The 26,925-nt window shown below is 43.2% G+C and overlaps 2 protein-coding genes across 8 annotated transcripts; both read right to left on the bottom strand.

Moving 5' to 3' along the window:
* Positions 1 to 934: 934 nt before the first annotated feature.
* LOC118392481 (tetraspanin-9-like) lies at positions 935 to 6,876 on the bottom strand. 6 transcript variants are annotated; one of them, XM_035784503.2, is made up of 9 exons: positions 6,624 to 6,876; positions 5,970 to 6,049; positions 4,718 to 4,797; positions 4,374 to 4,565; positions 4,201 to 4,275; positions 3,980 to 4,081; positions 3,731 to 3,862; positions 2,409 to 2,492; positions 935 to 2,322 (listed from the first exon to the last, which is right to left on the bottom strand). In XM_035784503.2, the coding sequence occupies exons 3-9, from the start codon at positions 4,778 to 4,780 to the stop codon at positions 2,251 to 2,253; spliced, it is 720 nt and encodes a 239-aa protein (XP_035640396.1). In that variant the 5' UTR covers positions 4,781 to 4,797; positions 5,970 to 6,049; positions 6,624 to 6,876; the 3' UTR covers positions 935 to 2,250. The 6 variants fall into 6 exon arrangements, with proteins under 6 accessions (XP_035640396.1, XP_035640394.1, XP_035640398.1 ...); XM_035784501.2 differs by having other exon boundaries at positions 6,001 to 6,049; positions 6,624 to 6,875; XM_035784505.2 differs by lacking the exons at positions 5,970 to 6,049; positions 6,624 to 6,876 and adding exons at positions 5,080 to 5,127; positions 5,351 to 5,923.
* Positions 6,877 to 9,548: 2,672 nt separating this feature from the next.
* Positions 9,549 to 23,369, bottom strand: LOC118383242 (endosome/lysosome-associated apoptosis and autophagy regulator family member 2-like). 2 transcript variants are annotated; one of them, XM_052460374.1, is made up of 22 exons: positions 23,137 to 23,369; positions 18,086 to 18,206; positions 17,612 to 17,801; positions 16,829 to 16,976; positions 16,475 to 16,564; positions 16,266 to 16,371; positions 15,900 to 16,049; positions 15,718 to 15,806; positions 15,402 to 15,582; positions 14,986 to 15,114; positions 14,648 to 14,738; positions 14,319 to 14,421; positions 13,509 to 13,646; positions 13,039 to 13,308; positions 12,581 to 12,754; positions 12,272 to 12,461; positions 12,007 to 12,103; positions 11,495 to 11,596; positions 10,770 to 10,896; positions 10,439 to 10,617; positions 10,155 to 10,317; positions 9,549 to 10,037 (listed from the first exon to the last, which is right to left on the bottom strand). In XM_052460374.1, the coding sequence occupies exons 1-22, from the start codon at positions 23,239 to 23,241 to the stop codon at positions 9,966 to 9,968; spliced, it is 3,015 nt and encodes a 1,004-aa protein (XP_052316334.1). In that variant the 5' UTR covers positions 23,242 to 23,369; the 3' UTR covers positions 9,549 to 9,965. The 2 variants fall into 2 exon arrangements, with proteins under 2 accessions (XP_052316334.1, XP_052316335.1); XM_052460375.1 differs by having other exon boundaries at positions 9,549 to 10,034.
* Positions 23,370 to 26,925: the final 3,556 nt, after the last annotated feature.

Genomic DNA, 26,925 nt, shown 5'->3' with positions numbered 1-26,925 from the left:
GAGGTCACTCCTGTAACAGTACTAGATGATAATAGTTCACTCCTGTAACAGTACTAGATGAGGGGTCACACCTGTAACAGTACTAGATGAGGTCACTCCTGTAACAGTACTAGATGATGAGGTCACTCCTGTAACAGTACTAGATGGTCACACCTGTAACGGTACTAGATGATAATAGTTCACTCCTGTAACAGTACTAGATGATGAGGTCACACCTGTAACGGTACTAGATGATAATAGTTCACTCCTGTAACAGTACTAGATGATAATAGTTCACTCCTGTAACAGTACTAGATGAGAGTTCACTCCTGTAACAGTACTAGATGAGAGTTCACTCCTGTAACAGTGCTAGATGATGATAGTTCACTCCTGTAACAGTACTAGATGATAATAGTTCACTCCTGTAACAGTACTAGATGAGAGTTCACTCCTGTAACAGTACTAGATGAGAGTTCACTCCTGTAACAGTGCTAGATGATAATAGTTCACTCCTGTAACAGTACTAGATGATAATAGTTCACTCCTGTAACAGTACTAGATGAGAGTTCACTCCTGTAACAGTGCTAGATGATGATAGTTCACACCTGTAACAGTACTAGATGATAATAGTTCACTCCTGTAACAGTACTAGATGATAATAGTTCACTCCTGTAACAGTACTAGATGAGAGTTCACTCCTGTAACAGTGCTAGATGATAATAGTTCACTCCTGTAACAGTACTAGATGAGAGTTCACTCCTGTAACAGTACTAGATGAGAGTTCACTCCTGTAACAGTACTAGATGATGATAGTTCACTCCTGTAACAGTACTAGATGAGAGTTCACTCCTGTAACAGTACTAGATGATGATAGTTCATTCCACCTCCCCCTCAATTGAAGATGATGCTTTAGTAAACAGAATCGGAATTTGAACTGAGGGAAAAATGGCCAGCATTGACAGAATAAGCGTAACTTTTATTGAACCCATCACAGTAACTGGTTTTACAATAATAAATCCATACAATATAAATGTAATCCGTTTAAGGATTTCTAAGGCATGAAATCGAACCTCTTTCCCATTACTCTATTTTGTGTTCAAGCCATTCTATCCTGGATGACTGAGGGGTGTCCCTATTCCCATACACACAATCCAACCCCCCCTTCCTCCCCCACCCTTAGTCCCCCCATAACTGAACTAGGGCCAGGATTCAATCCGACTGCAGGTTGTCGACAATTCAGCTTTTAAAGGGAATTTCTGATTGAGCTATATGTAGCATGTGGGTCCTTCCACAAAATGATAACACTTTGGGCAGTTAAAATTGGTCAAAACAAACTAATTTCACATAAGCGGTTGAATAAAAAAATGACTAAGTGTCTTTAAAGTAACAGGGTTGACCATATAAGGGTTGAGGTTTTCATCCGAAATCAGCCATAAATCCACTTGTGACAGGGGGAATGGACACTTGTGTGCACTTGCAAATAAATGCAAGCCTCACAACACCTTTGGCTAGAAATGTTTTAACAAATCCAATCTATGGGTAACGGGTATGACGCGTTATAATCAACATGCTCAGTTTAACCACAAAACACCAGAAAATTGCCAAAAAGAATAGAACCAGCTCACCTGCTTTTACACTGATTTGACAGTTTGTTTTGGAAAAAAAATATTAAAAAGGAATATATGTGGTTCACACTGCTATGCTTTATCTTGGGCAGGTCGCAGTTGCAAATGAGAACTTGTTCTCAACTAGCCTACCTGGTTAAATAAAGGTGAAATAAAAAAATATATAAAAAGAGTCAGGTTTACATAACAGGGTTGGCCTTAAAATGAGGGGAAAACAAATGAAATCGCATAAATAAATAACCTTCAGAAAAAACTGTCAAAGCAACAACATAACTAGTTCAACTTTTTACAGTAGAATTTCAATGATGTTGAAAACATGGAGGAATTTTGGGGTGAAGTTGGTTGAAATCTTCCCAGAAGTCGGAAAAACATAACGAGGGACAATGTCCAAATGCTGATTGTTGGCACTTTATTTGTGGAATAACCCATTTACGGTGCATTGTTGACAAACCGCGATCGGATTGAATCCTGGCCAAGAACACTGATTATAATGATAAAGATGATAATTAAAAAACAATATTGCCTTTGTGCACAAAATGATACAAGGGTGCCACAAAACACTAAATAAGCTGTTTTGTGGCATGTGTGCGTCTTTTTAGAGTATAATTTTGTATACAAGTAATGGGTCTCAAACTCTGTGTGTGTTCTAAGCTTCGTACTTCTTCCCGGATCGGTGGATCTGCTGGTACAAAGTCATGGAGAAGGCCATACCCAGGAGCTGCAGACAGAAAGTCACATCAATCACACTGCAACAACATTACATATACATCTATATGTCTTCCTGTATGCGCACGCACACCTTACCTGTATGACCAGAACACACATGGCGATGGTTCCCAGCAGGTGTTTATTGTCATCCAGCCACTCCTCCACCTTCTCATAGCAACCCTGACAAGAGAAGAACATACAATTCTGAGAAGTGAAAAAGGACACTCCTACACATGCAGATACACACACTCCCTGGTGGGAGGGAGAAAATCAGACACACACTCCCTGGTGGGAGGGAGAAGATCAGACACACACTCCCTGGTGGGAGGGAGAAAATCAGACACACACTCCCTGGTGGGAGGGAGAAGATCAGACACACACTCCCTGGTGGGAGGGAGAAGATCAGACACACACTCCCTGGTGGGAGGGAGAAGATCAGACACACACTCCCTGGTGGGAGGGAGAAGATCAGACACACACTCCCTGGTGGGAGGGAGAAGATCAGACACACACTCCCTGGTGGGAGGGAGAAGATCAGACACACACTCCCTGATGGGAGGGAGAAGATCAGACACACACTCCCTGATGGGAGGGAGAAGGACACACACTCCCTGATGGGAGGGAGAAGATCAGACACACACTCCCTGATGGGAGGGAGAAGATCAGACACACACTCCCTGATGGGAGGGAGAAGATCAGACACACACTCCCTGATGGGAGGGAGAAAATCAGACACACACTCCCTGATGGGAGGGAGAAGATCAGACACACACTCCCTGGTGGGAGGGAGAAGATCAGACACACACTCCCTGGTGGGAGGGAGAAGATCAGACACACACTCCCTGATGGGAGGGAGAAGATCAGACACACACTCCCTGATGGGAGGGAGAAGATCAGACACACACTCCCTGATGGGAGGGAGAAGATCAGACACACACTCCCTGATGGGAGGGAGAAAATCAGACACACACTCCCTGATGGGAGGGAGAAGATCAGACACACACTCCCTGATGGGAGGGAGAAGATCAGACACACACTCCCTGATGGGAGGGAGAAGATCAGACACACACTCCCTGATGGGAGGGAGAAGATCAGACACACACTCCCTGATGGGAGGGAGAAAATCAGACACACACTCCCTGATGGGAGGGAGAAGATCAGACACACACTCCCTGATGGGAGGGAGAAGATCAGACACACACTCCCTGATGGGAGGGAGAAGATCAGACACACACTCCCTGATGGGAGGGAGAAGATCAGACACACACTCCCTGATGGGAGGGAGAAAATCAGACACACACTCCCTGATGGGAGGGAGAAGATCAGACACACACTCCCTGGTGGGAGGGAGAAGATCAGACACACACTCCCTGATGGGAGGGAGAAGTTCAGACATTTTTAAACAAACACAAACTGACCTGTGTCCAGAACTGGTTGGTGGCATTTCGCCCACAGTCCTGGTAGATATTCTGGCAGCAGTGGTCAGGAACCACCTTCTCCTGCAGGGCAGTGTGCCAGTCTGTGTACCCATTCACCCCACAACAATGCCACTGACAGGGAGAGAGAGGAGACAGGGTTACATATTGCACCTCTCCCTTGATGGAATGCTATGCTATTAGTGTGGGGTTGTATGGTAGCTCATTAGTAGTTACTAAGAGGTACTGTACCTCTGTCTGTATGGTGTTCCAGGCGTTGCGGAGGCCTGCGTTGTTGTTGGTGCTGTACAGAGTAAGTCCCTCTTTCAGGTCCTGTCTGGCGTTCTCACTCACCTGCACACAGTGGATCATGAGAAATGTAGGCAGAGGCACAGAGCACTATGGGAACAGGAACCATAGGTGGAAGGATAACCAGGGGTTGAATTGACAGGTGGCTTCTATGGGAGTCTTACATTGTCTGTGTATACGAAGAACAGGATGAGTAGGATCAGCTCCACCAACAGAATAACCAACAACGTGATGAAAAACTACAGGGAACACGAGAGAAGAGAGAGAGGGGCAGGTGAGGTTGCCAATGAGCCAAGCAATGTAGTGTGGTGCATCGTGGTTAGTGTTGTTCACTCACACTCAGCAGCAGACACTTGTTCTCCTTGATGGCACCCAGACAACCCAGGAAGCCTGTAACCATGATGACAGCACCCAGGGTGATGATGAGGTTGGCAGCAGAGATGGAGGGGAAGGATGGTGATAGGGTGGCAAAGCTGCCCTGGGACACAGACAACCACACCCCCACACCCAACAAACCACAGCCCCCCAACTAAGAGGCAGAATAAAATATAAATACATGAGTGTCATTACTCTAATCTTTATTATACATTTAGTATACTATGATTTAATAATCAAATAGAATTCAGAATCAGAAGATATATTTGTTAGAAAATTATGTGTGCAGTGAGTTTATTCACCCACCCAGAAGAGCAGGTTGAAAAGGAACAGCATGTATTTGACGCAGCAGAGGCAGCCGCGAGCCATGGTGAAGCTGTGACGATCTGCATATAAAAAGGGCAGTGTTTATTAACTTAACTTTTGTGAAGAATTTGTACGTTCCTCCCTTGCAAATTATCAGCAATCGACTACAATTCAAATGTGACTGAATATCTATATTACTTCAAACAATGCTCGAACTTGTTTCCTTTATGTCGTTACAACCGAGTGTATTTCCATAGGTACTAGTAAATAGTAATACTGCATTCACCCCACTTGCGAAACTCTTGTAATTCCTCAAGAAACCACCAGTGCAGCGTTAACAAAGTAAACAAATCAAAACTCACAGGTTTAGAAGGGTTGGTTGTTTTGCAACAAAATCAACGCTTGCACAACTATAGGGCAAAACACACGGGGTTGGCTTTAAATGGCTGACAACATGTAAACTCTATTTCGAATTCAATGTTTATTAAAAACATAAATACATGTGCACAATGAGCACTTGTTGTCTCCCAAATACATCTTTACAGTTGTTGAATAGCTTGAGAACTTAGGCCATATTAGCATTGACATGAAATCTGTCAAAACAGGACATGGTATCAAGAACAAGCCACTTACGATTCCCCACATGGCACTTCTCATTCTTGCTAGCAATCTGGCCATCCAGAATCACACTGACTTCTGCCCCCCATAGAAACGTGCACATTTGTTTTCGTGACATTTCCAGCTAACCAATCTATTAAAACGTCATGTTCTTTTTGCTCGTCCCTGTAAAAAAAAACACTTCGTTGATCTCTTGAGGGATTACAACAAACTAGGGCCTACATTTTCCCAAGTGAAAGTACAGTTTGACACAAAGATTATTAGCTCCTATCCATCTGTTTGACATTTACCTGTGAAAATATTACCCTGCTGTAATTATTCAACGGAACCACAAGAGGGCAGCGTTCGCTCAATAAGTAAAGTGACTGGAGTCCTAAGGACTAAAACAACGTTTAAATAATTGTGTAGGCTATTCAGTTCACTCCTTATATAAATCGTATTTACGCCAAAACCTCCAGATAGCCCCGGAGAAATAACAGAAAATGCATTTGAAAAAACTAAAGAACATAATGAACAGTGTTTTGATTTAGTCACTTATTTCCTGGGAAAGTGCTGCCCCCTTGGGGTTGTGTTGGGGCATGACAATTGATACTATTTTAACATGTCAATTGTTCTCAAAATTCAGAATGATTACATTTAATTTCCCTCTCTCTGAATAATTTTACCACTTAGATAAGGAATTAGATGATCCCGTCGAGCTTTCAGCGGAGGGACCTGTAAAATAAAGCACACACACACACAACTCTTTCATGTAGGCCTACTGTTGTTCTATGTAGTAAGTAGTTATGTTTTTCTGGAAATTATTTTTTGAGCCAATCACAGTGGACACACACACAAAGAGCGAGAGATAAATCTACTATCACTTTTAGGCCAACTACAGGATAATAAATCACAGATTGCACTTCCCCCTTCATCTTTTGTCTTCATCGCCACCACAGGAAGTGACATTTGGTGAGGATCGAGAAAGAAGCATTGTTGCTCGCTCTAGAATGTGTTGCTACTGTTTGAATCTGATAGTGTTATGATGTAACTTCTGTTCAAAGAAAATGTCATCATTGTTTAGCAGCCAGGTCCAATGGTTTTGGCTACACCTCTAATTTAATTCGTTGACGTTGTAAACAGAAAACGTTGGTCGTGCGTGAATCTAACATTATTTACAAGCATATATTCTCATATATATTTTTTGAAAATTACGGACTGGATTTGATACCCAAAACTACTGGGATGATTTTAGACTTGTCCTAAACAGCATGGCCGGAGTATCCAGACCAAAGAGATGATTCCGTACCGTAACTGCACCAGCTCGAGTTCAGCTCATCCTCATTTCATCTCCTGACTACTGCGACCGACCTCTATCCGGTTTTCCAGCGTAGAATCCGCGATAACGCAAAAGTTAAATCCGATTGTATTCTTTTTGTAGGCTATATTTAAACTTTCCTGCAGTCGTCAATGAATCACATGCGAAGTATTTTTCTCTCAGAAGGGCGGAAACTGGTCTGGTGGCGGGGAGGAATTACGTTTCCGAATGGAACTGCAACGAGAGTATGGGACGTCCTGGGAGATAATGGATTTATTTTAACCATTACTCCTAAAAAATATTATAATTTAAAAAAATAACATTACTCCTGAAACTTTCAAAACTGGTTGTAGCTAACCCGATGGCATAGACACATTGCACACATTATTTTTGTTGATATACATCTCGCACTATATGAAATTATTTATTTACATTTTTGAATTTCAATAGCTCCTTGGTAATGTGACCTACTGACTTCAAACAAGGTTCAGAATGTCCACTCATTGGGCCTACACATTGCATACCCTTTAGTTTGTCCATTTTCATCTCAGGCAATTTTACATTAATCTTCAATGTTTCTAATTTCAATAGCTCCTTGGTCATGTGACCTACTGACCTGAAACAAGGTTCAGAATGTCCACTGACTACCCTTCTATATTGCACACACTTTAGTTTGTACATTTTCATCTCACACGTTTTTACATTCAAATTGTAAACTTTCAAATTTCAATAGCTCCTTGGTCATGTGACCTACTGACTTCAAACAAGGTTCAGAATGTCCACTGACTACCCTTATATAGTTAGTGGACTATAGTTATTCCATTGTACTGGATCTAATACATTCTAGCATTTTACATACATTCATAAGTGTAATAATGTTTTATGACATACTGTGAAAAACTCTCTTGGCTGCTGGCTCTGTCACTTTCAGACATGCAGAGCAGACTGGAAGGGAAGCACTTGACTTGAACCCCAGGGGTTCTCTGTAAAGAGAGAGTAATCCAAAAGACACAGACACACCCCTTGACTTTCAATTGGCACCCCTGACCTGTATGTATTCTCTCCTGATTGGTCTCCGTGGTGCTTAGTCAATGGGAACTCCGTTGCCGGCCCCATCATAACGTTTTTACACAGTCTGGCAGTCTGACTAAAGTGCCAGAGGTATGAGGACAAATATTTCCTAACACTTTGGATCCTATTCGTGGACAGTTAGAAGACACAATATGTCAAACAATATGTTTTTTTTTTTTACAAATGACTATACATGAGTAACCTCAACCTTGTGGGTGTTTAGGCCAACTCAATTCTACCACTGACTAGTCTCTCATGCCCCTATGAATGGGGACACATGGCAATAGTTTTTAATCTAAACCAGACCTTTTTTACTGGAGTACACTCATTCTAATTGGGGCTCTTTCCTTGACACACAGTAACAGTTTACCAGATAAGAAGTCAAGATGTTCAGAAAGTAGATTGTAGTAAGGGTGTATTACATCCTGTGCTGGTCCCATTGTCATATCCCTTCTGGATTCTGACTGGTAAAATCACAGCTGAATAATGCCTCTATGAATGTGTATACTGTATGTGGGAATGTCTTATGTCTGTACTGCATGTAGTGTTGGTACATGGAATATTCCTCAACTGCATCTATCATAAATTGTATTATGTTCAACAACTGACATTTTCAGATATTATTTATAATAATTTGCAAATAAATTCATTAAAAATCCTACAATGTGATTTTCTGGATGTTTTTTCTTCTCATTTTGTCTGTCATAGTTGAAGTGTACCTATGATGAAATTTACAGGCCTCTCTCATCTTTTCAAGTGGGAGAACTTGCACAATTGGTGGCTGACTAAATACTTTTTTGCCCCACTGTATGTATTGACCAGCAAACCCACTGCAGCCTACCTCACTAGCTCACTCTCCATCCCTGCTTTGGACAATTAATAGCATGACTCTCGTACTTTGCCCTTTTCCATTCTGGTTAATATTAACGATGAAAGGAGATATTATCTGTCCCTCTCCTGTTGTGTACCGCTGTTAAATACCGTGGGAAAATAAGTACTTAGAACTACCAATTATTATATATAAATATTAAAGAAAAGGGTAAACACATCACTGGACTGAACCCCCTAATTGTCAAACTAATATTCATGTACAACAACACAGAAGATACATGACTAGAGTTTATGCAATATGGGTGTTTATCCACTACACGCTTTTTAGGTGTGTAATTGACATGACCAAGGAGCTATTGAAATGTAAAACTTTGAAAAATGTATGTTACATTGTGTGATTTTACAGTACACAAACAAGAGTGTGCAATATATAAGGCTAGTTCGTGGACATTATGACATTTGTTTGAGTCCAGTAGGTCACATGACCAAGGACCTATTGAAATTTGAATGTAAAAAAATGTTTGTACTTTGTTTACGCTCCCTAACTAATTCAATTAGGAATTTAAATGCTGCCCACATTTCCACATGTTTATTAGGTTTGGAGAGAAAATGAATGCCCAAATTGTGAAAATAAGACCTGTGCAATGTTGTGCTCAATTGGTTTGAAAGCTATTGAGGTTTGAAAGCTATTGAGGTTTGAAAGCTATTGAGGTTTGAAAGCTATTGAGATTTGAAAGCTATTGAGGTTTGAAAGCTATTGAGGTTTGAAAGCTATTGAGGTTTGAAAGCTATTGAGGTTTGAAAGCTATTGAGGTTTGAAAGCTATTGAGGTTTGAAAGCTATTGAGGTTTGAAAGCGCAAATAGCCGTCGAATATCCAACAAACTGGTCTAATTCTACAAGACATGGTATTCTCAGGAGTATTCCAGGCCCCATTAACTATTGTTGTATTACTATTATTATTAATAATAATAATTTGTAGCCTAACAGAACTGCACACAAATACAAACACGGCCCCAAAGGCAAGTGAGAATTTAATAAAGATAAATCATAACACCACTAATAATTATAAATACTTTGGACATGACTGTACAGATAAACTCCAAATGACAATACAAAATATACAAAAACAGTGAGAGTTTCTTTCATTTGCAGCCCTTCAATATCCATGGCAATAAGCATGGTTGTGTTGCCATGTGTGGTAGGGTCTAGGGTGGGGAGCCAAACCACTTTCCAGTTTCAGTCAGAATCATGGGAACAGGTACCTTTGAAGAGGAAACTAGTGCAGATGGAGCCATGATGGAGTCCTCAGGAATAAGCAGAGTTCAGGAGACATGAAGAGGAGTGGAACTCAGTGCCAACCCTACCAACTCTTGCGTCTTCTTTCTCTCTCTATTTCCCTTTCTCTCTTCCTTCCTTCCTTCCCTCGTCGTTACCCCCAGACCCATCTCTCAGACTGGGATGACTTCAGCTGGACTGACTCACTGCTGTCTCCCTCCCTCTGCTGAAGGATAGAGATACACACAGGGTTAAAAAAAAACACACACACACACACACACACACACACACACACACACACACACACACACACACACACACACACACACACACACACACACACCTTGTTTGCGATGGCCCTGAGCTTGCCGAGCAGTGAGGGTTTGTGGGAGTAGACCACGTCATCCTCAGGCTCCTCCCCCTCGGCCAGGGCACAGCTATCTGCCACCGGCAGCTCACACTCCTTATTGGCTGACATCACCAGCCGAGAATACTTATACTCCAGCCTGACAGGGGGTGCCATAGTGACACAGAAACACACAGGACACAGAGATGCAGGAGTCAGGAACGTTGTACTACAGCCTATGGCTAGGATGATTATTTGATTAACAGGTGTCAGTCAATCACCTCTTGTTCTTTTTCCAGAAATAGCAGGTGAGAGAGACGAGCAGCACAGCTAAGAAGGCCCCGCCCCCTACCCCCACCTTCAGCCATAGAGCAATGGCCTCGCAGGGGGCGGAGCTCTTAGCTGGCAGGGAAATGCCTTTGATGCACAGTTTTGGCTCATTCCACACAGACAGAGTCTCCTACAGAGAGAGTGAGAGAGAGAGAAGGCGAGGGGGAAGGAGGGAGAGAGAGTAGAGAAGGCGAGAAACTAGGTTCAATTGAAATACCAAGAGGTGAAAGTAAGACTAGCAAGAGTGTGTTAAAGGAGATGAAGAGAGAGGGAACAGGTTACCTGGGCTCCTCCCTTACAGGCTCCCTCTATCTGGTGATAGTCATCCTGGGTGCAGCGGGGACAGGCGCTCCCACTCTCCCACAGGAAGTGAAACGTACAGCCGTCACACGTACCTGCAGGGCACGCGCTGCGCACACACACACACACAGAGGATAAATGTAGAAGGAGCTAATGAAGATACACAAACGTTTTCAGCTGAGTTGTTGAGCAGACAGTCAGACAGGTGACGTTGAGCAGACAGTCAGACAGGTGACGTTGAGCAGACAGTCAGACAGGTGACGTTGAGCAGACAGTCAGACAGGTGATGTTGAACAGACAGTCAGACAGGTGATGTTGAGCAGACAGTCAGACAGGTGACGTTGAGCAGACAGTCAGACAGGTGACGTTGAGCAGACAGTCAGACAGGTGATGTTGAGCAGACAGTCAGACAGGTGATGTTGAACAGACAGTCAGACAGGTGATGTTGAGCAGACAGTCAGACAGGTGACATTGAGAAGACAGTCAGACAGGTGATGTTGAGCAGACAGTCAGACAGGTGACATTGAGAAGACAGTCAGACAGGTGATGTTGAGCAGACAGTCAGACAGGTGACATTGAGAAGACAGTCAGACAGGTGATGTTGAGCAGACAGTCAGACAGGTGACGTTGAGCAGACAGTCAGACAGGTGACGTTGAGCAGACAGTCAGACAGGTGATGTTGAGCAGACAGTCAGACGTGTGTGTACCTGGGCACTGTGAGTTTCCCGCGGTCCGTCTTCTCTGGGTTGCAGCGTATGGTCATGACCGCACTCCGACCACGCTGGCAGGATCCAGTCGCCTGAGTAGACCTGAGACAGTCAAACACACACACAAATCAAATCAAATTGTATTTTTCACATGCACTGAATACACCATGTGTAGACCTTACCATGAAATGCTTGCTTACAAGCCTTTAACCAACAATGCAGTTCAAGAAAGAGTGAAGAAAATATTTACGGAATAAACTTAAGTAAAAAATTAATTAAAAAGTAACACAATAAAATAACGAGGCTATGTACAGGGTCAATGTGCAGGTTAGCCGAGGTCATTTGTACATGTAGGTAGGGGTAAAGTGACTATGCATAGATAATAGACAGCGCGTAGCAGCAGTGTACAAAAAATACATTTTCCACCCACTTTCAACTACAATGACTGATCTTTACTGGAACCATTAAACTATGAATGCTTTTCTCTGGCGTCTAGCTCTACGCTGGCCTACCTGTAGAAGAAGTTGATGTCTGGTATGGTTTTTGAGTTGTCAGAGAAGAGTTCTGGTCTAGCGTCTATTCCGTCTAAATCACTGTCCACTGTCGCTCCTGAGAGAGAGACGGAAAGAGATGGAGAAAACAAGTTTCAAATGAAATTGTTGAAAATAAATGTGTTTTTAGATGAAGAGTATACTTCGTACTCTGGCTAGATGACTACTTGTGGTTGTGGCACTGTCCTATAATCATTATGAAGGCACTATTCGATTGCCATCTCACCGAGGAAGGTATCAGCCAGACTGATAGACTGGGATGCCAGAGCCATCCTGAAGCCCCGCCCATCCGCAGGAATGATGGTTGATTGACAGATGAAGCTGTCCACTGAGTTGACGAACTGGGTGGAATCACTCCCCATGTCCTTGTTGGCGATATCGGTGACATTATCTGTGCAGACAGCTGCCATCTTCCCCTGAAACAGAACACACAACGACGACCCTGAGGTATGTGTGTTATCTCGTGTCCACACAACTGATGTGTGCCTGCATGAATGTGTGTGTGCGTGTGCGAATGTGTGTGTGCGTGTGTTACCTGGTGTCCACACAGGCTGACGTTGAAGACGTGGAGGTACTTTGTGCCTTTAGAGGTGAAGCTGGGGCCGATGGTGAGCGAGGCCACGGGGCTCAGAGAGCTCAGGTCAAAGGTCAGGGTGCGGTTGTGCTCCGTGTGACTGAAGGAGCAGTCGCTATAGCAACGAGAGTGCTCCTAGGAGGGGGCACAATAGCATCAAGTCAACACACATTGCACAAATAGTGGCTCACATGATACACACATGGTAGTACCAATGCTAAAAACATTCTTATCCAGAGCAGAGACGGTTAACTGTTGACCTGGATGAGAGTAAAACTCATAACTATGGCCCTGAGGATTTAATGTTATAAAGTGGTTCTAATGATTATAATGGTTGCCTAAGGTTAGTTTGTAAGGTTGTAACTTATGGTTGTGTGATGATATGAGTTGTGTGTTTGTGTTTGTGTGTAATATAATACCTTGTTGCTCTTACTCCCGGGGCCACAGGGCAGACACGAGTCTTCTCCATATGTGTGGTGACCAGACAGGTATGTGTTGGGGGGGCACTCCTGGCACCGGTTGGTGTCTCTGTCAATGTAGAACCCAGCTGGGCATGGAATACACGACCCAGGCCGCTGAGAACTCTGGGATAAGAGGGCGCAGGCCCGGCACGCAGATGCCACGCCATCCTGGACATTTGTCACGCTCACCGAGTAGAGTATCACCACGTCACTGATGTACCGCCGCACCTAGATACACCCACGTCAATATATTATAGTGCAGTATGTGAGTGTGTCTGTGAAGTGAAGTATGTGTGTGTGCAGTGTCACTGTGTGTGTGTGTGTGTGTGTGTGTGTGTGTGTGTGTGTGTGTGTGTGTGTGTGTGTGTGTGTGTGTGTGTGTGTGTGTGTGTGTGTGTGTGTGTGTGTGTGTGTGTGTGTGTACTCACGTCCTGAGCCTGGTTGGTCCTCTGGAAGGCCCAAGTGTATGATACGGATGCGTTCCTGGTCATGATGTGTGTGTAACTCTGTCTCTCCTTAGTGCCCTCCCATGACTCCACCACCGTGGTGCTCTTCCTGTTCACATCCTGCAGGGGGCGACACACACACAGGGTTTATATGGGAGCGGATCACTCTAGTTTACAATTTACACAGTGACGGGTTTATCTGAAATCTCACTGCTTTACTGTGATTTAGTTGTGTATATTGTGTACTGTGATTGGCTGTGTTTGTTCAAATATACTTTGGTTTCATTTAGATACATGGATTGTTATAACTGAGTCTACTGCAGGGATTATCAACTAGATTTAGCCGCGGGCCGATGTTATCCTGAGCGGATTGACCGCAAGAAGCACAAACATAATATTTGACTAAAACATTATAACTCTCTATTATACGCGGGAACAGATTTCCTCAATTAAAATCAAATCAAATGATTTTCTGGTTTTTTAACAGTGTTTAATGTCCAACAATTACATTTTGTATTATTTCTTTGGGCTCAGAAAATTTGGGGGGCTGCGGGCTGCTAGTTGGGGAACCCTGTTCTGCTTCATATGGCTTTACTAACAAACATAGATACTGATATGTATTTATCCAAAAGTGGGATGAAAGAAGGTCACTCATGTATTGGCTATGTCATACTGGCTATGTTGGTTTGGGTAATATTGATTTACTGGCTAAAACACTGTTGATATTGTCAGTAACATTTCCCTGAGAACCTAGACACACACTCGCGCAGATGCGAATGATCCGACACACACCATCATGAAGTAGAGTTCACAGTCGGCAGAGCAGATTGTCTCGAAGACGAAGGTGATCCGGCCAAACTCAGTCCCGGTCATCCCAGCAAGTGATGTGGGTAACCTGACAGAACACACACACGCACACGCACACACACACACACACACACACACACACACACACACACACACACACACACACACACACACACACACACACACACACACACACACACACACACACACAGGGCCAATAAAAAAATAATGTTTCACAATAATTCTGTCCACATGACCTAACCATGGAAAACCTGAGCGCTCTAACAATAATACGCAGTCAAGCCAAGACTAACTTGAAGCCAGGAACATGCAGGTTCAGGATGAGGTAATCGTTATCCGAGCCTCCAGCACCGCTGCGGATGTGATCCCCTGCCACCTCCCAGCCTGAACAACAACATATTACTGTGATCACACATTCTATTAAACACACATCTATATTCGTTACAATCTGAGGGACACCACATATCTATTAAAAAGACATCTATGCTCCCATCAGTCAGAGAGACACAGAGATATTACATCCCCAGGAGGATATCTATATTAGACATATTAACTATTCACCCATGTGTACTACTACATACATATCACATATCTCTTGACCCTAATCACCCGAGACACGTCTCTGTCTCACCGTTCATGTCGTCACATTTGGAGTTGCCCACGTTGAAGCAGGAAGTCTTCATGTTGGATGGGAGGACGTTCCACCATTTATACTCATACCCCAGTACTGGCTCTGTCCCCGCAGGACACTCCTCACACACTGGGACAGACACACACAACCGTCAACAACACATTTCATTATACAGCAATACAAACGTGAGTGGCGCGTGTGTCTCTACAGTAAGTGTGTGTATGTACACTGTTAATGTACTGTATATACACATGTGAATATACATATATAGTATGTGTGTGTGTGTGTGTGTGTGTGTGTGTGTGTGTGTGTGTGTGTGTGTGTGTGTGTGTGTGTGTGTGTGTGTGTGTGTGTGTGTGTGTGTGTGTGTGTGTGTGTGTGTGTGTGTGTGTGTGTGTGTGTGTGTGTGTGTGTACCTGAGGTGCCGTCAGAGTGTGTTCCAGGAGGACAGGGGAAGCAGGTGGAGTCGTCGGTGTTGTAGTAACCAGGGTTACAGGGTGGGCAGGCCTCTCTCTCCCCTGTAGGGGGCAGTGCCACAGCGCCCGTCACATTCTCCTCACAGATCCTCGGCTCCACCCACCGGTACATCACCTGCGTCTGTCACCACGGCAACCACAGCAGTCACTTCCCAGCCATAGAGATACTATACATAGAATGTCCTATGTATTGTAATCTAATGTATATGACCACAGCCTTCTCTCTCTATATGCACACTATGTGTGTGTGACTTACCTTTCCCTCGCTGTCGCAGGCTGTGTGTATCTGAAAGTAATCCTTCTCTGAACACGGAGGCCTCTCCTTACACTGTGACCATCCTTCATCTGAGGGAAAGAGTGAAAGAGAGGGACAGTGGATATTTTAACTGGTATCTACTGATACATTTCAATGTGTGTGTGTGTGTGTCTAGTACATACGTGAGTACTGTGTGTCGGGGCAGGGAATACAGGAGGCGGCTCCCTTGTTAGACGATGTGTTCCTGGGGCAGGGCTGGCAGGAGGAGGAGCCAGGGGCGGAGCTAAACCAGCCTGGTCGGCACGGGAAACACTCCGAGGTGTAGGCAACACCTAGACAGAGACACATTAATTAATTAATTAGGGTGTAGATTCTGCTGTCGTCTCACACTGTGGTCTCATTTCCTAGATCTAAGAAGGGCGAGTTCTGGAGTGGGTAAGAACCTGTGATACTACCCTGCCTTGACCAACAACATTACAGAGGCATGCAGAATGGGAGAGAGAATAGAGGTGAGTGTGAAAATAGGGAGTAGGGGTACGAATCTTTACCCTCAATCTGGATGTTCCTGAGCAACACTGGTTTAACCATCTTCCCTCCGACCAGGATCCCGGTCGTCCTCCAGTACAGTATGTTAGTGCCAGACTTCAGATTCACCTGAGTCACATGTCACACAGTATGTTGCACACAGATTATGTTACACACATCACACACCAATCATATAACACACACGGGTCACACACACTGCCTTCCTCCTCACCGTGTGTGTGTCCCACTCTCCGTTGGTGGTGAGTTTGATCCACTTCTGATCGTCGGTCTGGGCCATCTCCTGACACTGCTCGTTCTGGACCTGAACACACATCACCACGGTAACCACTCAGAACATTGCATCACATGATTCTCTCGCTTTACATTTACTGATGTAAAGCCATCGATGTAAAACCCATTAATGTAAAGCCATAGATGTACAAAAATATATAAATGTACAATTAAAGTCTTCCCTGCTGCCGCAAAACAGACCCACTTTTCATCTCTACGGACGTCAACCAGCTAAATAAAAGGGTAATAAATGAACTGATGTAAACTTTATCAGGGAGGACAGAGTCAGACTCACATAGAACTCAAAAAAGATGTTGTTGTCAGGGTACTGGTAGCTGAAGGAGACAGAGCCCTGCTGCTCCAGATGCACAGCGTAGACCAGAGACACGGTGCACTCATCACGACTAGACTCCAGATACACGCCCTGCGGCGTCCACGACGAGCTACAGTACACAGAGAGAAAGACAATACAGGACGACTGTGAGTTTGTGTGTGTGGCTGTATGTATAGGACAGGTGTGTGTAGATTATGTGTGTGTATGTATGTATGTATGTATGTATGTATGTATGTATGTATGTATGTATGTATGTATGTATGTGTGTGTGTGTGTGTGTGTGTGTGTGTGTGTGTGTGTGTGTGTGTGTGTGTGTGTGTGTGTGTGTGTGTGTGTGTGTGTGTGTGTGTGTGTGTGTGTGTGTGTGTGTGTGTGTGTGTGTGTGTGTGTGTGTGTGTGTGTGTGTGTTTTGGGTTTAACTATCCTTGTAGGGACCAGAAGTTCTCACAAGGATAGTAAAACAAGGAAAAACATGTAAGATTTTCACCACAGGGAAATAGGCTATTTTATGTTTATTGTTACAATTAGGGTTAGGAGTTAAGGGTTAGGGTTAGAATTAGGTTTAGGCGTTAAAGTTAAGGTTAGGATTTAGGTGTTAAGGTTAGGGTTAGAATTAGAATTAGGTTTAGGGGTTAAAATGAGGGTTAGGAGTTAGGTGTTAAGGTTAGGGTTAAGAGTTAGGGTTTTGAATGTGAATCAACTGTTTGGTCCCCACAAGGACAGTAAAACTGACATGTGTGTTACCTATTACAGGCCTGACTCTCCTCTCCACTGGGTCCTGGGTCCATGTAGGTGGCCAGGCTAGTGAAGCCGGCAGGGATCGTGTCCCATTGGTCGAAACGCACCCCACTGCCCAGCGAATAGGAGCCGGCCGCACACGTCGTACATTGCTGAGCGGACATCTCTAGGAACTCTCCCGCCGCACACGAGAACGCTGACAGAGACAGACAGACAGACAGACAGACAGACAGACAGACAGACAGACAGACAGACAGACAGACAGACAGACAGACAGACAGACAGACAGACAGACAGACAGACAGACAGACAGACAGACATGAACATATGCAGCTATCTTGAACAGGTCTCTCTGGAAAAATATATTTTTTTTATCTAAATGAGGAAAACCTGAATAAATAAAGGTGAAATAAATGTGAATTAACAAACACACGCACGTGCGCACTCACACCTGCACACACACGCGCGCACAGTACTCACAGCAGTCTGTTCCTCTGGTGGGAGTAGGCAGGGCTGAGCAGGTGCCCAGATTGTGGGGGATGGCCACCCTCCATCGAGACCCTGCACTGTCACACTCTGTATACTCATAGTAGTAGTCTGTCTGGAAGATACACAATCACACAGTACTCATATTAGAGCATGATACACACACTCACCTAAAACACAGTCACAATCAGTCACACATGTCCCAGTAGATAAAACAATCTAAGACACACTTAAATCTGCAGTGACAGAACAGGTTGCAAGGATTTCATTTTAGTGACACCTCCTTGTCACTTTGTCAATGTGCCAGAACACCCATTCACTCTTCATATGCAGTTGTTTTTCAAGACAGCATGCACCAAATGAATCTAATAAGCTGCAAGACAGCATGCACCAAATGAATCTAATAAGCTGCATAGGCGCACTAAACAGCCAACATCAAGTATGATGGAAAGCCAGTGGTAGAGCAGGTTGTCATCAGTGAGGCGGGGCAGATAAGGAAAACAAAATCAGACGGAAAGAAAGCTCCATTAATAATTGACAGAGAGTCACCACCAGGGTCTCTGAGTCAGAGACTGGGGTCGGCTCTGCTGTATGTTAAGTCAATACTCTGGGTTATCACCGCTCATCTTTGTCTCAGCCATGTGCATTTGTTCTTCTGTTTGTTTACTACTAAGTAGTGAGCCAGGTGTGAACAGGTCACTTCAGGTAAATAACATTATAACCTCTACCGGGAAAAAAACAGTTAATCCACACAACCAAGCATGTGTGTGAGTGAGAGTGTGAGAGTGAGAGTGAGAGAGAGAGAGAGAGAGAGAGAGAGAGAGAGAGAGAGAGAGAGAGAGAGAGAGAGAGAGAGAGAGAGAATCAACTATTAAAGACTACCAGAACCCACTGGATTCTCCAATTACATTGAATGAGTTACAGGACAAAATAAAAACCCTCCAACCCAAAAAGGCCTGTGGTGTTGATGGTATCCTCAATGAAATGATCAAATATACAGACAACAAATTCCAATTGGCTATACTAAAACTCTTTAACATCATCCTTAGCTCTGGCATCTTCCCCAATATTTGGAACCAAGGACTGATCACCCCAATCCACAAAAGTGGAGACAAATTTGACCCCAATAACTACTGTGGAATATGCGTCAACAGTAACCTTGGGAAAATCCTCTGCATTATCATTAACAGCAGACTCGTACACTTCCTCAATGAAAACAATATACTGAGCAAATGTCAAATTGGCTTTTTACCAAATTACTGTACAACAGACCATGTATTCACCCTGCACGCCCTAATTGACAACCAAACAAACCAAAACAAAGGCAAAGTCTTCTCATGCTTTGTTGATTTCAAAAAAGCCTACGACTCAATTTGGCATGAGGGTCTGCTATACAAACTGATGGAAAGTGGTGTTGGGGGTAAAACATACGACATTATAAAATCCATGTACACAAACAACAAGTGTGCGGTTAAAATTGGCAAAAAACACACACATTTCTTCACACAGGGTCGTGGGGTTAGACAGGGATGCAGCTTAAGCTCCACCCTCTTCAACATATATATCAACGAATTGGCGCGGGCACTAGAAAAGTCTGCAGCACCCGGCCTCACCCTACTAGAATCCGAAGTCAAATGTATACTGTTTGCTGATGATCTGGTGCTTCTGTCACCAACCAAGGAGGGCCTACAGCAGCACCTAGATCTTATGCACAGATTCTGTCAGACCTGGGCCCTGACAGTAAATCTCAGTAAGACCAAAATAATGGTGTTCCAAAAAAGGTCCAGTCACCAGGACCACAAATACAAATTCCATCTAGACACTGTTGCCCTAGAGCACACAAAAAACTATACATACCTTGGCCTAAACATCAGCGCCACAGGTAACTTCCACAAAGCTGTGAACGATCTGAGAGACAAGGCAAGAAGGGCATTCTATGCCATCAAAAGGAAAATAAATTTCAACATACTGATTAGGATTTGGCTAAAAATACTTGAATCAGTCATAGAGCCCATTGCCCTTTATGGTTGTGAGGTCTGGGGTCCGCTCACCAACCAAGACTTCACAAAATGGGACAAACACCAAATTGAGACTCTGCGCGCAGAATTCTGTAAAAATATCCTCCGTGTACAACGTAGAACACCAAATAATGCATGCAGAGCAGAATTAGGCCGATACCCACTAATTATCAAAATCCAGAAAAGAGCCGTTAAATTCTATAACCACCTAAAAGGAAGCGATTCCCAAACCTTCCACAACAAAGCCATCACCTACAGAGAGATGAACCTGGAGAAGAGTCCCCTAAGCAAGCTGGTCCTGGGGCTCTGTTCACAAACACAAACACACCCTACAGAGCCCCAGGACAGCAGCACAATTAGACCCAACCAAATCATGAGAAAACAAAAAGATAATTACTTGACACATTGGAAAGAATTAACAAAAAACTGAGCAAACTAGAATGCTATTTGGCCCTACACAGAGAGTACACAGCGGCAGAATACCTGACCACTGTGACTGACCCAAAATTAAGGAAAGCTTTGACTATGTACAGACTCAGTGAGCATAGCCTTGCTATTGAGAAAGGCCGCCGTAGGCAGACATGGCTCTCAAGAGAAGACAGGCTATGTGCTCACTGCCCACAAAATGAGGTGGAAATTGAGCTGCACTTCCTAACCTCCTGCCCAATGTATGACCATATTAGAGAGACATATTTCCCTCAGATTACACAGATCCACAAAGAATTTGAAAACAAATCCAATTTTGAAAAACTCCCATATCTACTGGGTGAAATTCCACAGTGTGCTATCACAGCAGCAAGATTTGTGACCTGTTGCCACGAGAAAAGGGCAACCAGTGAGGAACTAACACCATTGTAAATACAACCCATATTTATGCTTATTTATTTTATCTTGTGTCCTTTACCATTTGTACATTGTTAAAACACTGTATATATATAATATGACATTTGTAATGTCTTTATTGTTTTGAAACTTCTGTATGTGTGATGTTTACTGTTCATTTTTATTGTTTATTTCACTTTATATATTCACTTTATATATTATCTACCTCACTTGCTTTGGCAATGTTAACACATGTTTCCCATGCCAATAAACCCCTTGAATTGAATTGAGAGAGAGAGGGAGAGAGAGAAAGTTAGAGAGAGAGAGAGAGAGAGAGAGAGAGAGAGAGAGAACGTTAGAGAGAGAGATAGAGAGAGAGAACGTTAGAGAGAGAGAGAGAGAGAACGTTAGAGAGAGAGAGAGAAAGAACGTTAGAGAGAAAGGGAGAGAGAGGGAGGATCCCCACAGAGAAAAGGCATAAGGAGACTGGATGGCCATCTTGTTTTGGAGGCCATGGTGGTTTGTCTCTAAGCATTCTATCTGCAGCCAGTCATGCAACACTTCACTTCCACCACCATGTTGCTCACCATCCCCCTCCCCCATCCTCCCAAACCTTATGTTCACCCAGCATTGCCATGGCAATCAATCAGGACCACCGACAAACAGCTCACTGCCACCCAAATCATTACTGCATTCAAAGTGGGTGAGTGTGTGTATATACTGACTGTATGTGGTTCTGTTAATGTTAAATGTGTGTGTGTTTGTGTGTGAAAGAGGGAGAGAACGAGAGTGAGAGAGTGAGCGAGTGAGCGAGTGAGTGAGTGAGTGAGTGAGTGAGTGAGTGAGTGAGTGAGTGAGTGAGTGAGTGAGTGAGAGAGAGAGGGGTGTATAATCTGAGGATGGAGAGAGAGAGGGGTGTATAATCTGAGGATGGAGAGAGAGAGGGGTGTATAATCTGAGGATGGAGAGAGAGAGAGAGAGAGACAGTTTAAGGCTGTGTGTGGACTATAGATAAGCCTGGGCTCTTTTGTATAGATCATCATCTCTCTCTCTAGTTTTAACAAGTATTGAACACACGCATAACAAACTCTCAATAGGTGAGGCCATATATTAGGATTTAAGCCGACAAGAACCCCTTTCAAGTGGACTGCACCTGTTGGTGGGTAAATGTTGGTACTGTGGTGGATATGGGCCTTGTGCAGTGGAATTGGAGGTAGATAAAAGGGGATTGAGATTAATGTGCACAACTTGTCTCCTTGTGACTCATCATGGTCACCATGGATACAGAGGAGACCATGTGCCACAAGAGGAGATATTTAGTGCAGAGTGACCTATCCATCATCCATGAATCCATCAGTCTGTGTGTGTGTGTGTGTGTGTGTGTGTGTGTGTGTGTGTGTGTGTGTGTGTGTGTGTGTGTGTGTGTGTGTGTGTGTGTGTGTGTGTGTGTGTGTGTGTGTGTGTGTGTGTGTGTGTGTGTGTGTGTGTGTGTGTGTGTGTGTGTAGATCTGGCAGTGTAATGGGACACACTCTGGGGCACAAATCTGACAGCACTCAATAATTTTCAGCTCAAATAATATGGAGAAGGCTGGGACAGAGATGGCTTCCTGGCAGCTATTGTCCTTAGAGAGCTGATATCATAGCCATAATATGTACATCTAACCGGATAATGCTATGCCAGGGCCCTTGCTGTTCAGCTGTCCTTCCCCTTTCCTCTTACTCAGCGGTAATATTACTCCGACACATCATCGGAAGGCAGCACGGACGAGGATGGATGCCAAGTGATCGGCTCAGTGCGCCGCGTCATCATATTATGGAGCCTTATATTTTGTCAACATGCTTAGGATTTAAGCCGATAAGAAGAACAGGCGACCAACACATTTTAAATCCCACCATTAACAAAGAAGGCCTCCATAACATCGTATATTTCAACTCCATTCCACGCCAATATGTATTTTATAACAACGATTGGTAGACGGTTGTAGCCTATAATCCCCTGGCTAATGTTTATTATTGACCCTTATGATAACGTTCGTAACATAAACATGATAAATATGGTTGGGACATAGAATAAGATGATGACACATTGTGTGTGCAGCGCACTTGGTGGCAATGTCATGGCTTGCTTATGTATTGTAGTTTAATAACAGCGTTCTAAATAACAGTGACAGCCAATGCCGTTCGTGTCGAGCTGCGCGCTCTTACCTCATTGCACGGGCGCAGGTTCCTGCTCGCGGACACCCATTGCCGGGCGCTGATGATGAATAAAAAACATTTAAGAAAACAGAACCCGCGTGACTCTTCCCTCATCCTCGTTTTGGTTTTAAGAAATTCCGTCAAAAGCTTCGGATGAAGACCAAACGCATGAATGACAGTGCGTGATTTTGGTTATGGTGCCCACTCGTTATGAATGCGCGCGGTTCTCTCCACCCACTCCGCTACGCTGCGCTCAAGAGCCATCCTGTCAGAGGCACGCGGCGACGTCACTCTGCTAAAGTACTGGCTTTGAGTTATTTTAAGACAGCTAATTGACACCGAGGTGAAGTTGCTTTTATACTCACGCATTCGTACATTCAACAGACATTCATCAGACATTCGCCAAAATGCCATTCACAAATGTAAAAATCAATAACTAATTCACAGTTTGTCACAGAATCATCAAACTAGATATGATGTATTCTATAAATGTCTAGCAGGCTTTTACAACCTTTGTTTTGAATACAAATGTTTAGATTTGATAGAAATACATACAATCTATAAAATGCAATTTAAAGCTGTATAAATCAATAACTAATTCACCCTTGTCACAGAATCTTCAAACTAGGTATGATTTATTCTATGAATGTCTAGTATAATTGTACAACCTTTGCTTTGAGTAAACATTCCAGCTAACACAACGTGCCATTGGAACACAGGAATGATGGTGGCTGATAATGGGCCTCTGTACTCCTATGTGGATATTCCATTAAAAATCTGCAGTTTCCAGCTACAATAGTCATTTATAACATTAACAATGTCTACACTGTATTTCTGATCAATTTTATGTTATTTTAAGGTACTTTTTTTGTTGCTTTTCTTTAAAAAATAAGAACATTCCTAAGTGACCCCAAACTTTTGAACGGTAGTGTACATATATACTGTATACATATATAGGGTAGTGAAAGATAACAGAGGGTGGATGACAAAAAAACCCCACTAATATAAGAAGTGGTCGGTACATGTTTTGTTTTTGGGCTAAATGTATACATTATGATTTGCCTCTGAACTGTATGTGAACCCCTCTGCAATCTACTGGCACTAACCATTAAAAATGAGGACTTCAACCGGGCTGTCCCTTTGCTATTTGCTCTCTTTCTCTCTTAAACTGCTAGCACAAAGCCTACATGTGTTTTTTTCCCCACAAAAAAAAAATCAACTGGCCCAAATCAGCTCTTCATAATTCAGCAGGGAGGTGTGCAACTACCACACATTATACCAGTGGAGAAATATGTCACCTACATAGGGATTACCATATCCCTTTCAATTCACATTCCTTGCAGAAATAACTATTTGCAAACCTTTTAAAACGTCCATAAAGACAGTGGTCTTAGAAGGGTATTTATTCATTAAAAGACAGACTTTATGTGGATGGATGTGGATGAAAGAATTCTGCCAGTGTTTTAAGGTCCTAGTTTCATATTGTTTTCTTTACCTCCAGCTCTATATATCCAAGTGAGCCTATGAGAACCTTGGGGGGATCAGATTTACTTTATAAGGTTCGTCACCGTATTCACAAGAATAAATTGCTCCTACATACACCAAGTCCATAGATGTTATATATTTCTATCAAGTCAAAGCTGGAATGTTTGCTCAAAACAAAAGGTTGTAAAAGTATGCTAGACATTTATAGAATAAACCATACTTATTTTTATGTTTCTGTGACAAACGGGGAATTAGTTACTGATTTATACAGCTTTAAATGGATTTCGGTGTATATCTGTTGAACGTCTGTTGAATGTCTGATGAATGTCTGTTGAATGTCTGAATGTGTGAATATAAAACCAAGTTTACCTTGGTCTAATTGACAGCAAGAACAATGGGTTTTGTTATTAAGTCCACCATCTGTGTATAGACCTATTACCATCAGTGTTCACTGTTAAAATATATTACTTTTTATTTCCATAAATGATTAGGCGAACATTCCAAAAAATCTTCCAGCAGCCCAATAACATGGAATGGGGTGAATGTTGGTCAAAATGGGGAGTCTGAATAGGCAGACAGATGGGTCAAGCATTGGGTCAAGCAGCAGACCCTGGCACCACACACCACTTTAAATTAACCACCAGGAAGATACTGAGTTGCTGACTTGTCAGCTAACAACCACACTAAACCAGTTGTAGGCCTGTCCTGATTCTCAAGAGGAGTTGTGCCAGATGCAAGATGAGACATCAATGAAGTAGAATACAAGATGACTGGGGAAATACCAGGCATATTTTTTTTAAACTCTGCAACTCTTTCAACTATTGACTTTTTTCACAACTGCCACCAGTTTGGTGGCAAAACATTAACACAGATATATTGACATAGTAAAATAAATGAAAGTGTGTAAATAAAATATATTAAGCGTATTTTGTGCTGAAACCCTTATATAAAGGCCAATGGTATTGACCAAGTTTATGGTAAAAATTATCTTATTTTATTGTTTTATATATTTGACATGTGATAAGGCCACACAGAGGTATATATTTACAGATGTCTGTGATAATCTGAAGTACCCAAAAGGGCCACTAGATGTCCTTTGATAAATGACAAAAAAATCCTTGAAAGTTACCAAAATTCTTGTAGTTTACTGGTAAACTTTGAAAGTTACCAGTAATATAACCTCTCTTTGCAACCGTAACCGGGACACATTTAGGCAGTTTTGCCCTGGAAACATGTATGCCATAGGAATACAATTTCTATGGTATGGTGCATGGGAAGGAGGTGGCAGATGGTTGTCTGTAGAGGTGCAGCAAGCCACAGTTCTGGGGCAGTGTTTATAACGTGTGGACACCTGACAGGCCAGCTCATAGGACCCATATAGGGTAGACCCATTGCAGGTGTGAATATCTGTTGTAAGTCCCAGCCTGAAGTAGTTGGGTCTGCCATAGTGTCGTGTCATCACCCATCCCCCTCATACCAACACACACACACACACACACACACACACACACACACACACACACACACACACACACACACACACACACACACACACACACACACACACACACACACACACACACACACACACACACACACAAGCTGCCTGCCCCTATACATGCCATCCGCATTCTTGAAGAGTGCAATCAGCCATTATCTAGACTTGTACTCCCTCGATGAGTGTTTTTTCCACGGAGCAGAAGGGTGAAGAATGCAGAAAGTCTCTCTGTTTTAACTCTCCGCAAAACCCGCTGTTCCAATAACAGATGCCCCTGAGAAAGAGAAAAGTAGAGCGGCAAAATAGTCATGCCAAACAACAGTATCAGATTCAGCTTCCTACTATACTGTTAAATTGTGATTCAAATATATATCATTGGTACTCCAAAAGGCCTACTCAGCGAAGTGTAAAACAGTTACATATTTCATCACTGGGCAATGCTTGCCTCCAGTCCATATAGCCATTAAGTTAACAGTAAAATACTGTATGCGACATCAACCACCAATAAACATGAACCTGTTGGGTAGGCTCAGCCTGAGATTGGAGGCTAGATGAGCTGTGTGTTGGGTGCCACAGAGGCTATACACTGATATCTTACTTCATTGCAAGTTTATGTTGTTGATAGTTGGAAACTGTGGGATTTAATGTACCTGGTTCCCTGAAAAATTCGGGAAGCAAAGTATAGGAACATGTATTACGGGTGGCTTGCACCTGTCGATAGCAGGTAGAGTATACCCCAAGCCAGCTGGTGGCAGTAACACATCTTGTACCAATCTGCATGGCATTGTCTTAACACGAAGAAGAAAACAGTGGTT

Source organism: Oncorhynchus keta, chromosome 13 (assembly GCF_023373465.1).
Source record: "Oncorhynchus keta strain PuntledgeMale-10-30-2019 chromosome 13, Oket_V2, whole genome shotgun sequence".
In the NCBI taxonomy this organism is placed as follows: Eukaryota; Metazoa; Chordata; class Actinopteri; order Salmoniformes; family Salmonidae; genus Oncorhynchus; species Oncorhynchus keta.
The sequence above is the reverse complement of the archived record's forward strand: the minus strand, read 5'-3'. Positions and strand labels throughout refer to the sequence as shown.